This window comes from Leucopleurus acutus (genome assembly GCF_964270905.1).
Source record: "Leucopleurus acutus genome assembly, chromosome: 11".
Lineage (NCBI taxonomy): Eukaryota > Metazoa > Chordata > Mammalia > Artiodactyla > Delphinidae > Leucopleurus > Leucopleurus acutus.
In genome coordinates, this window is record NC_139152.1 from 14,965,696 (window position 1) to 14,978,372 (window position 12,677).

Here is a 12,677-nt window from a genome sequence, read left to right on the forward strand (position 1 = left end):
TGTTATACTCAAACATATGAAGACCAAAGTTGAAAAGATCATCATAAAAAGTGGCAGAGAGGGGGGAAAAAATTTCATGCAGTGGAACAACAATCTGAATTAAAGCATTATCTCATCAGAAACGATGGAAGCCAGATGACAGTGGAATAGCATTTTTAAAGCTCTATAAAAAAAGAAAAGAATCCATACTTCTATAACTCATTGAGTACATGCTTGAAAATTTAAAATAAATATATTATCATATAAACAAATGTTGAGAGAAATCAGTCAGCTCACATGCACACAAAAAATACTGAAGTCAGTCTTCGGATGCAAAGAAAATGATACCAGATGGAATATAGAAAGGAAAAAAGAGCAGCAAAAATGGTAAATATGTTAGTAAATATGAAAAACTACTTAATTTTTTGAAAGACAGCTGACTGTTTAAAGCAAAAACACAGGATTTCATTGTCAGAGTTGTTGTATATGTAAACAAAAGATAAAAGACAACAAGAGAATAAAAGATGAAGGGATGGTAAATGTTATCTGCTATTGGAAATTCTTACATTTTAAATGCAGTGGCACAATATTAACTCTAAGTAAACTGTGAAATATTTACGATGCATATTGTAAGTTCTAAGCTAGTACATTCACTAAAAATATAGTACAAAGAAGAAAAACTAAATATCCAACAGAGAAATTAAATGAAACGGGCTAAAAAATCGAACTGCAAAAATCAGGGAAGGAGAAATAGAAGAACAAAATAAAACAGAAGAAACAACTAGAAGCACATATGAACATGGCAGTCTTAAATCTAACAATACCCATAAATATACTAAATATATTCCAAATAAAAGGGAGAAATTGACAAACTAGATAGAAAAGAAAGGCTTTATTTTTTACAAGAGTCAAATTTGAAAAACAAAGGCACAGATAGGTTGAAAGTTTAAAAAACTAAAAACATTTAACATTCAACCAACAAAACAAAGCTGTGTGTGGTTATTAATATCAGAAAATGAAGCTTAAGGCAGGGTATTTTTTTTTTTTTTTTTTTGCGATAGGCGGGGCTCTCACTGCTGTGGTCTCTCCCATTGCGGAGCACAGGCTCCGGACATGCAGGCTCAGTGGCCATGGCCCACGGGCCCAGCCGCTCCGCGGCATGTGGGATCTTCCCGGACCGGGGCATGAACCCGTGTCCCCTGCATCGGCAGGCGGACTCTCAACCACTGCGCCACCAGGGAAGCCCGCAGGGTATTATTAGAGAAAGAAAAGGGTCATTTCATAATAATAAGTCAATCAGGAAGACATAATAAACTTAAATGTAGATGTACCTAATAATGGCTGCAAAATACATAAAGCAAAATTATTTCTTTAACTGAGCCGTTTATGGATTTATTCACAAGAAGTGAAGCACATGTCCAAAACACACTTGTATATGAAAATTAAGTATTCTTTACAATATGCCAAAACTACAAACAACACAACTGTTTTTCAACATGAAGACGGATAAACAAACTATGGAATATTCATACAATAGAATACTACTAATAGGTAACTAAGAAAGATGAACTATTGATACATATGACAACATGAATTTTAAAACATATATCATTTAAATGAAAGAAGCCAGAAACAAAAGAGCACATTCATTAATCTATGGTGATAGAAATCTGAATTAACAGTTACCAAACAGATGTTCAGATTGACAGAAGGAGATATGGGGGAACTTTCTAAAGTGATAGAAATGTTCTATATTTTTTGATTGGATATTAATATTCACAGTTGCATATATTCCTCAAAAATCAAATTATATATTTAAAATTTATGTATTTTTCCATATGTATTGCTTCAGTAAATATTTTTAAAATAAAATTAAAGGGCTTCCCTGGTGGTGCAGTGGTTGAGAGTCCGCCTGCCGATGCAGGGGACACGGGTTCGCCCCGGTTCGGGAAGATCCCACATGTCGCGGAGCGGCTGGGCCCGTAAGCCATGGCCGCTGAGCCTGCGCGTCCGGAGCCTGTGCTCCGCAATGGAAGAGGCCACAACAGTGAGAGGCCCGCACACCGTAAAATAAATAAATAAATAAATAAATAAAATTAAAAACATAATGGCTTTCTAAAACAAAATAAAAATTTTAGAATTGTATTAATCTTTTCTCCACACCAAACTATTTTAATTTAACAGTTTTTATTTTAAGCTGACAGGTTGTTTCATTCAGCTGGTTGAAGTACCTCAGGGCAGTAATAGAAGTCTGGCCTCCTTTTGCAACAAAGTAAAAAAGTAAGTGTTGCTATTCCATTAAACTTAGAAATTTCTGTACCTGCATAAATTTGTCTATTTTAACATCACTGAGCTGATTAATCTTGCATATAAAATGTTAAAGCTCTATAATTTTTTAACATAGTTAACAGTATAAATTTATGACAAATTAGTTCATTAATCAACTTCTGGTATTGCTTTTGTTGTTTATAGTCAAATAAATTTTTCCCCTGAAAATGTGGCTACAGATGAATGTTTTATAATTTCAGTCTTCTCCTTGCTGTTTGTTGATAGCTTAGTTTGCAGTGAATTAATTTCTCATTTAATGGCACATAAGTGACTGACTTATTTGGCTCTGTCCCAAATTAGCATAGATTTATCCTTCTTACCTGGGATATACTATTTAGAATGATGAGAGTACCTTCTGCTCAATAACTCAATCTTACCCTGAATGGGCTGCCAGAACGTTGAACAAGTGCATGGGTGTTTGTCCACTGAAAAACAAATTTGATCACAAGGGGATCCCAGATCCCCTTTTTGCTAATCTAAAAAATGAACTTATAAAGGTACATGCCTCTTTTTTAAAGACCAATCTCTCATTATCAATTAAAATTTATATAATGCCATCTCTTCTATTGCTAAGATATCTGAAAATTTTGAAAAATTAATGCACTTACATTTTAGTTATCTTGACTTTTATCCTTTTTTGGCTGTTGAAAATATAATAAATATACATATAAATAAACATTAGCTTATTTATCAGCTATAGCAGCGGCCTGCTAAAGAATCATTTGGGATTAAAGATTTGAATCATTTATTTAATCACTACCTTAAAAGGCTATCTGAATGCCTAATAACTAGTCAATGCATGACAAATATTCAAATGAAGAAAAGGCAAACAAAAAAGCAAAGTCAAGTTAAAAAACTTGTCACCATATTGGAAGAACCGAAAGGCACACATACAAAATACAAAACAAAGCAGTTCAAACCCGTGAACCTATATTCAATTTTTAATTAATTTCTTGCTCCAGTTCACAGAAGAATATTTTAAATGGCACTTGGGATTCCTAATTAGGATCTTTACAGATATCAATATTGATTTTGTCAGTAATGAGCTACCCACTGTAACAACCTGACAAGCATTGCCAGGAACTTGACACCTTAAATCTAAGATGTGATAATTTCTACCCTAAGCGTAAGAAATAGCTCTCTCAATATCACAAGGTAATACTTGGTATAGCTCCATCAAAATACATTTATTATTAGTCTCTCCCATCACTTTTTTTTCCCAAGAGAATGTAATATTCTTTGATGAAATCTTGTGAATGAAATAGTGACATGAAAATATTTTATGTAATGGTTTGTCAGTAGCTCATGGTACATTTTGAAATTCTTAAATGGAATTTTTTTCCTATGGTTTCTTTCAAAGTAACCATAAGTACTAAAAAAGACAACCAAACAATAATAAACTTTAAAGTAGTAAAAAGAAGATAAGGTTATATTTACACATTTTTTTGGTTTTCTATAATTTTTGTTGACAAATACTCATATAAAGATAATTAAATTTATATATGCATAATTATTTTGTACACAAACACACTATTCACTCAATAGCAAATATTTTTGAGGACCTAATATGTGCTAGGTGCTATCCAAAGCTCTTAATTCAAAAGAAGACAGAACTGAATTTGAAAGCCAAGTTTCTTAAGAGGGTCTCCAAAATTTCTGGAAAGCCATACAGAATGGATTTATATGCCCAATTTCATCAGTGTTTTTTTTCTAACATTTAAATAACCTTACCTAATTCCCACCATACACCCTTAAAGAGGCTCTCTAATTTGTGGGATTTGGTTTCTTGCTGTGACATACTTTTAAGGCACATCTCTCAAGAAATATGTCATATTTTTATTAAAAATACAATAAAATGTCATAGCACATGAAAAAAGTTTTTGGCCCACAGTAGATGCTCAGCGAAGGTTTAGGAAGGAATGAGTCATGAATTCACATTTTAAATTTAATTCTCCAAAATGGTAGAAGGTTAAATCATGTATGTATACATTGAGTAGTACCTTATCATATGGTTGAATGCTAGATCATAAAGCTCCTCAATTCAGAACTGGAGTCCAAACCTTTGTTGTAGGGTATAACAAAGAAGAGTGGCCCATGCCTTTATCCTAAGCAGTGGTTCTTGAACTGCAGTTCTGGAGCAGCAGTAGTATTGGCTTATCTGGAAAACCGCTAAAAATTGGGGGCGGGGGGGGGGAATCCTCCACATATCTACTGAATCAAAAACTTTGGGGATGGAACCCAGAAAAAAAGGTGATTTTGATACATGCCAGAGCCATTGGGTGCATACACACTTTTCCATTTGTGAGGTTCCTCAAGGAGGGGATGTTTTGGTGGAGTTTAAGGGCATAGAGATAGAGCTACTTCAATGGGCCTACACTACTTTAATGCTGCAAAAATAGAATAAATGCCAAGGATGTAACATATATGATACATTACATAGAATGCATATACAGAATGCATAATTTTTCATTCAGGAAGAGCACTACAAAGTTTAGAGGTCTGCAAACTTAACAAAAACAGAAAAAAACCTAGGACTTCATCATCAAAAGCATTTTAAATATCTAGTTACAAATAATTTTATGCTAAATTCTACATGTGGGCATAAAATATGGCTCTACAGGGATTCAGCTGTAATAATATAATGATAATTATGATACATTACATGGATATATTGCTTTACATTCTACAAAAGTCTTTTATATGCCTTTTCTCTCATAAACCTTTAAAGTAGATATAAATATCCTCATTTGTGCAAAGAAACTGGTCATGTAACTTGCCTCTGACCATAAAACTACTGAATAAAAGGAGGAGATGTGGGGATATATGTATATGTATAGCTGATTCACTTTGTTATAAAGCAGAAACTAACACACCATTGTAAAGTAATTATATGCCCATAAAGATGTTAAAAAACTTTTTTAAGTTAAAAAAGAGTCAGTATTCAAACTCAAGGCTTCTGACTCCAAGGATAAACTATTTTCCAATTCTCTGACTTCCTGACACAGTAAGTAATTGTTCAGAATGTACTAATGACTTCTGGGCTCAATTATTTACGTAAAAGCCAAATATTTGTGTAAAACCCCAAATTTGAAGAAAATGGGCTGCCAAGAATGGTATTTACCAATTTGACACAAACAAGAGAATTTATTCATCCATAAATGAATAAATAATAAATGAGTGACTTCTGGCTTGACAAAGGCATGAGCCAAAACCAAGGGGAGGAGTTCATGCTTCAAAAGGCAATGTCAGTGAAGCAAGCAATCACTGTTCAGAGTGAATTTTCATGTTTTATAAGTGACAATGTATTCTTAATTGCTTCATATGAGGTGCCCCAGGGAAAACATAAAGACCAGAGCTTTATAGTTGCTTTTGGTTTAATTGTAATCTTTACCAATCTAGCCTAGCTAACAGCACTATACCACAAATCAGCTGCTGGTTATTTTCATATTTCAAATCTTCTATAGCAAGCCCTGCATGAAGTTTCTTAAAATCTTGTCCTAAGTATTCTTTCACATATATTTTTCAGAATAAGAGAAACATATCATGCAGCTGACATTAATTCCAATTCGGGGAAGATCTGGAGCACGACTACAGCATTTCCATACAAGTTCTTTTCTAATACTAAGGTTAATATAAATATTTTTACTGAGGACTCAACACAACAACTTCATTTTACGCCATATGGTAAGCAATCTTGCAAATAAGTATAAAAATCTACATAAAGCTGGTATAGCTGCCTTGAGTCCACAGACTGAAGTCATTAAAAGAAGCAGTATTAGCTAGTATTTTGCCCTGAAGTGAAGTAAGAGGAAAACAGCTGGAAATCTTTTAACATTTGTTTGGCTATTGTTTTTTAGAACTCTCTTCATAGCTCACCCCAGGACACCTTATTTTCCTGCTATGAAATAGCAAGTATAGCAAGTTTTTAGCATATTAAAAATAAAAGCTAAATTTCAAAAAGATTCTAGATAAAGACTATATGTAAGTGAAAATGGCTGTTACACAGCCTCTGTCTCCACAGTGGGAACTATAATAGCCCTGTACAGCCCAGCATAGTTAGCAGCTCTACTGAATCAGAGTCTCTGGATGGATCCCAGGTATCTGTATTTTATCAAACTCACCAGATGATTCTCATTTCTCTAAAGTTTTAGAATCTCTTTAAAGTTGTTTAATATTTATTTCACTGTTACCATCAACCATTTTGCAAAACAATATTAGTTCTTCACACATTAGTTGCTACCAAGTTTCTGCGTATCAACTGTTGTTTCTTGACAAATAATGGTCCAATAAATTTTTTTTCATTATTATTATCATCACTGTATTTTGCTTCATTTTCTTTCTTACTCTAGCCAAGGCTCTGACTTAGTACAGATGACTGCAAACCTAACAATGTTATGTAGGAATATTAGTTAGGACCATCTGGTTTGAAACTAACAGAAACCAACTCCTGCTGATGTAAGCAGAAAAAATAATTTAAAGATTACAGGGATTTCTTATAGAATTTAAGAGTAGGAATTCAGCAAAGATTTGGGAATAAAACACTGATGTACTGGCAGTCCAAAATTCCTGTATGTCTCTCACCTCATCTCCTCTCTGTGTAATTGCTTCTTATGTTTCTCTTGCTTTCTGCTGACTCATTTCCCTTACTTTTGGGCAACACATGGAAAGCTAAGCTCTCAAGCTTAAATGCTATTTGGCCAGAGATCTAAAGGAAGTTCAACCTCCCTATTGGATCTGTTACCAACTCAGGTTTGGCTGCTTGCTGCTCAAAAACCAATAATCAAGAGGCAAACGTCAACAGAAAGGAAAGGTGTTTTAATCAGAAAAGCCAGCAATCTGGGGAGAAGGTAGACTCATGTCCCAAGATCAACTCCAAAGATTCTGCTCAGCCATGACAGTTCTTAAAGGGAAAAAAGGGGAGGAAGAATCTCAGTGAATCGTAGAGGCAGGAGATTGGGTTATGCATTGTTCTTCATTCTGCGAAGGCAGGCTGACTCTCTCTTCAGATGTTATCTTGCCTTTGTGATATGCCTGCAGGATTGCTAAGGAGGCCATTGTGGGTAGAGAACTAGTCATTCTTTAACTACTTAATTCTTTATCTTACTTCTTTTTATCTAGGAAAAGAATCAACAGATTAGGTTCTTTCAAGGTTAGAGGGGAGTAGAAATGGGCAAACAGGAAAGGGGCAGGAGAGCTGCTTTCAGATCCACTTTCAAATTTCTAAAACCAGAGTTCTGATTGCACAGCCAAGATCAATAGTGCTGTACCTTGATCCAATCAGAATGGCATCTGGGTTATGTTGACTTACATTGCTGGAGAAGAGGAAATAATTATGAACTAGGGAGACCACTCCGATTCTTCCAATTTATAATATTTAATTTCCAATATTAGATTTGGCAAAACAGAGGCCATTTTTTACTTTTATAAGAAGTTTCAGTAAAGTGATTACGTCATTGTGTTTAGTGTTAGAGATGTACAGTGGTAAAGAGGATGACTGTGGCCTCAAAGGTAGTAAAAGGGTCTATAAGAAGAAGGGGGAGGGAGGATTAGAGGGGAAGGAGGAAAGGGCAGAGGAGGGGAGAGGACACATTTATGAAAATATACAGAGTAGCATATGCTGCTATTAGGAGGAAACTTGTCTTCTGCCCATTTAAATTTGAAGAGGGTTTAGGCTGTGACACAAATGACAATAGAGAAATTAACAGGACAAAAGACAAGGTTTCCTTATATATGCACGCAGGGGTTGCTCAGAAATGAGTAACCTGATGAAACCCAGAGGTAAAGGTTTACATAAAAAGTTAATGTGAAAGTGTGTGTGAGGAGGGGGGTGTTTAGAGCTTCAGTAAGGAAATACATGTATATCTTTTTATGCTAATGGATGGGCAGTTGGTCTCCTTCCCAGAAGTTGCAGGAAACTCTCAGAAGAAAGTTGATAGCACCTGTATTAGGGAGTCTTGGCTATAGTCAGATTAGAAAAGTGAAGATAAGTTTTCAAATGTTTTCACTTTAAAATAATCTTTATGCCAAAACTGTGATCCTTTCACCACTTTATATGAGTGTTTTACTAGTAATATAGATGTGCTCTAGAGAACAAAAGTCTGAAAAGCATTTCAAGAATGACCAATAAGTTGCTAGAAACTTAAGGAATAATGAAATCTAGATAAGCAAAGAGGAGGAGACAGTGAGAGGTTTTCATCCGAAGAGAATTCTGTTTCTCCCAGAGTGAGAAAATAGAATAGAAAATAGAAAATAGAAAATAGAATCCTTCTGGAAGTCCTTTGAACAAGGACTTCTCTGTTCTACAGTCATCAGCTATCACTTCAATGAAGATGATTGCCCTGTCTTTTTTTCCAATTCCAAAGTTACTCTAGAGCCCGTGTCTTTACTTTCAACTACCTTCTAGATTTAGATGACACATAGTTCGAACAGTATTAGGAAGCTGTTTGTGACCTGCAAAGTGGTGGAAGTAGAAGTCAGTTTGCAAGATTAAAGAGTAATTGAGAATTATTTGCAGAAGTTATCTACACTTTAAAGAAATCTGGCAGTAATGAGGAGGTAAAAATAAATTAAATAAATAAATAAATAAGATACTATCTTAAAGGGATAGAATGGAAGAGGAGATTTTCCTGGAATATTAAATAGAAACAAAACATCCTAAAGAAAAGACAAAAGCATCTTTAGAGTGGAGGATATTAAATATATAAAAGAGAGGGGCTTTAAATTGCTGGAACTGGAAACCAGTGATGGAAGGATCACATGTGAAGAAGTAAGATGCAGTAAAAAGCAGTGATACTTATGTATCAAGAGGTGTAAAGGGATAGAGAAGGATGCATAGAAAAACTAGATTTAAGGTGTAGAGTAGCATAATTAAAGAATCTCAAATGGGCCTTAATCTTTTCAGTATGGTAGGCAATATGGTCAACAGATTGAGAAGGATTGTATGAAGTTGGAGACTAGGAGAAACTGGAAAAAGGGTTACATTAGCTGTCAAATTGAAGATACAGGTATAAAGTCTACTTAAAAGAAGGCATAGTTCTTGCTGGCTTACAATATGGATGAGAAGTTTAACTCACAGACACTTAATGTTTGGGTTCAAGGAGAAAAATGATAATTTCAGATTTAGACATGCTGAATTTGAAGCAATAATGAAACAACCAAAAAGTAACATGAAGCAAATAGTAGGAAATATCACACCAAAGCACAGGAGAGGAGTAATAGCTAGAAACTGGATTATGGAGTCTTTCATGTAATCCGCAAAGACGACTACAGTGAAATAATGAATGCATGCATGCCCCAAACAGCATAGGGGACACAGTCCTGGAAACAGAAAAGTCAAATGAATTAAAATAAACTGGTGTCTTTAGAGATACTTTCCTGCCATCTTATATTGGCAATGCTCTCCCCTTCTTGTCAAAGCCTTTATAGTCATGATTTTGCCTGTGGCCATATTTTCTTCTAGCTTCAATTCATATTATTTCAGTTAATATTCCCAAGTAGTAGCATGTCTAATATACTCTCTTCTGTGTCAGGACATTTCCACAATCTCTAATTCCCATGATGATCTTTACCATTTGTTTCTCCAACCGTTTTATTGATAACAACTTGATCTACCATAAAACCTACACTTTTAAATAGGACATTATAATACTCTTCCATTTTTTTCTTCATGGCAAGTCCAACAATATCACTTGCACTACTTTTTATGAGGCTGTCTGTGTCAAAAACCTTTCCCAAACAAAAAGGTGTGGCAGTAAAATAAGTCACAGCAAATTAAACACATAATTGCCAACAAAACACAACTCTAATAAATGCAAATGAGTGTTTGCAGTATGCTGTTCAAATCCTCATTAAGGATCATCAGTACAATCTGTTGCACTAACTTTCATTCAAGATCACGTTGAAAGCATGGAGATATAGATAGATAGATAAATAGATAGATAATATATATGTAACAGATAATTTCCATTATCACATATGATAATAAATGAATCCCATACTATTTATCATTTACAATTAGAAAAATATTTCACAGACAAATATAATCGTAACAAGTCAGCATGGTTCTGGCGACTATTAAATGGCAAATGCATGTAAGAGTTTGGTAGGGAGATATTATGGAATGTGAATATGAGAAGGCAAAGAACTTTACCCTATAATATACTGACTCTTTGAGTCCCAGAGAAGGTGGAGAAAGAGAGTACATGTTCTTCAAGGTTATTATGACGTTGTCGAAGACAGAACCTGGGGTGATTCCTATACAGGAAAGGAAGAGTGATGACTTGTGAAAACGTGGAATTATTAAGAGCACAGGCTTTAGAAGATGACAGATTTAGATTCCTGGCTTGCCACTTAGCACTCACTGTGTAATCTCTTTAGCACTTCCCAAATCCCTAAGGGTAATCACAGTAGAATATTTTTTATGCAGAGCTACAATTACCAAAGATTTTAGAATGAGGAATGAAATACCTAGCTCTGTTCGGCTATTTGAAGACAGATTGATCAAAGAAAATGCAAAGAATATTTTTTTTTCAATCTCCAAATCTAACCAGACTAATAAATGAGATGCATCTCATTTTAACTCCTCTTGATGGAGTTAGAAAGTTATAATAGTTCATAAAGCATGTATCACTTTTTGTGCTCAAAATCTTTCTCCCAGCCAATATATAATATGCTCTTATTAACATTTTATTATTCAACTTTGTTTTTAGCTAATTATCTTGTCAAAGACCTAATAGCAGAAATTCTACATTTTTGTACAAATGACCAGTTATCACCCCAAAATTATCTTCTAAGTATATGTGGCTATGAAGAATTTTTACAAAAGTAAGTATCTTATTAAGGTAAATTTGGATCATTGTTACAATCTATATTGAGCAGCACTTTCTTTTCTTTTAAACAGACTTTGTACAAACACTATACTCTTATGATCAATTTTCCTTCCTTTAAGGTGAATTTAAAATATCATGTTATATTGACAGTCTTATTCTTGGTTTTCTTTTGTATTTTGTGTATTTATGGCAACACGTATTTAAGTAACCCATAACTAGGGTGACCAACCATCTCAGTTTGCCCAGGACTGAAGCAGCTCCCAGGACATGGGACTTTCAGTTTTGAAATCAAGAAAATCCTGGGTAACCCAAGTTACCTTATTTGTAACGAAGCTTAGTAGGACTGACAATTTAAAAAATAAATTCTTTTGTAATAAGTAGTTTTTTTGACTTGGAATAATATTAGCATGTTGATTAAACTCTGATTTTTCAAAATCACAGAGGGTTTGAGTATTATATTTACAACATTTTCATAAAAGTCTAAGTTTTAAAACACTGTCTTCAATTCTTTATTCAGGCAGCTCATTAAAACAATTAGAAAAGTTTGTTCTCATATATATCAACTGCAAATATTTATTTGATAGAAAACTTACTTAGTGTACCACAATAACTCTTGTCCCAAAATTCCTTAAAGACCAACTTTGAAAATATAATACAACTTTAAGAAAGGAAATATTTCTCTCCTGCTATTGCATATTTCTCTCCTGGTATTTACATTTCCTCTTTGTGTTTCTACAAGTACCTAAAGATTGACAACAGTCTTATGAAAGTAAAAATGTATTTCTTTTGAGACATCCATTGTTACTGTCATTGTTATTCCACTATGAATGTGCTTGAAAATATCTTGTCGGTAATTTTCTCTTGTTGTGTAATGTTAACTAAGACTGATTTTCTCCTTTTTGTGTTCCCAGTTACAACAAAATCATTTGACTCTTTTTTTTCTTGTTAGTATAAACATAATAGATTTCTGAAATGTTTTCACACTCATTTATTTTTATTAAAATTTATGTGGGTTTATTAAGTTAGGAAAGTTGCCAAGTATTAGTGTACATTAATTACAGTCAGTTATTATCTAATGGAAATTGAAGGATATGTACATAACCGGAATTTGCTTACTTTTTAAGAGTAATAGTTTATCAGTATTGATACATATGAATAAGCAGAATATTCATTACTATTCTTTCTAATATCTAAAGGAATATATATTTCATTCAGTTTTTTTTTCATTTATTTCTATGTAATTTGTCTTAAAAATATGTCCTTAAAGACTTGGATAATCTGTTCATATTTTTCTGTAGAGGGAACACGGGTAACATGTAATAAGTTAATAATGCAATAAGTAATAATTTAAACTCTAACAGTTACAGTACTACACTTCATCTGAAGTACCCAACTAACTTTGATTGCAATGATAATAATAATAATAGTTGTCACTTATTAAGTGCTAATTATTTCCTAGTCTCAAATTGGGTAAACATCTAAGTCTTACAATATATCAATGATACAGACACTATAATAACCCATTTTACAAATGGGCAACCT

The 12,677-nt window shown here is 33.7% G+C and overlaps 1 protein-coding gene across 6 annotated transcripts in view; it reads left to right on the plus strand.

The window, feature by feature from the left end:
• Positions 1-12,677, plus strand: part of PIK3C2G (phosphatidylinositol-4-phosphate 3-kinase catalytic subunit type 2 gamma) — a 364,032-nt gene that overhangs the window by 50,044 nt on the left and 301,311 nt on the right. For all 6 annotated transcript variants that reach the window (XM_082849612.1, XM_082849613.1, XM_082849617.1 and 3 more), the window contains 3 exons: positions 2,177-2,259; positions 5,834-5,991; positions 11,016-11,130. In XM_082849612.1, the coding sequence (XP_082705738.1) occupies positions 2,177-2,259; positions 5,834-5,991; positions 11,016-11,130 (356 nt within the window). The remainder of the gene's footprint in view (positions 1-2,176; positions 2,260-5,833; positions 5,992-11,015; positions 11,131-12,677) is intronic.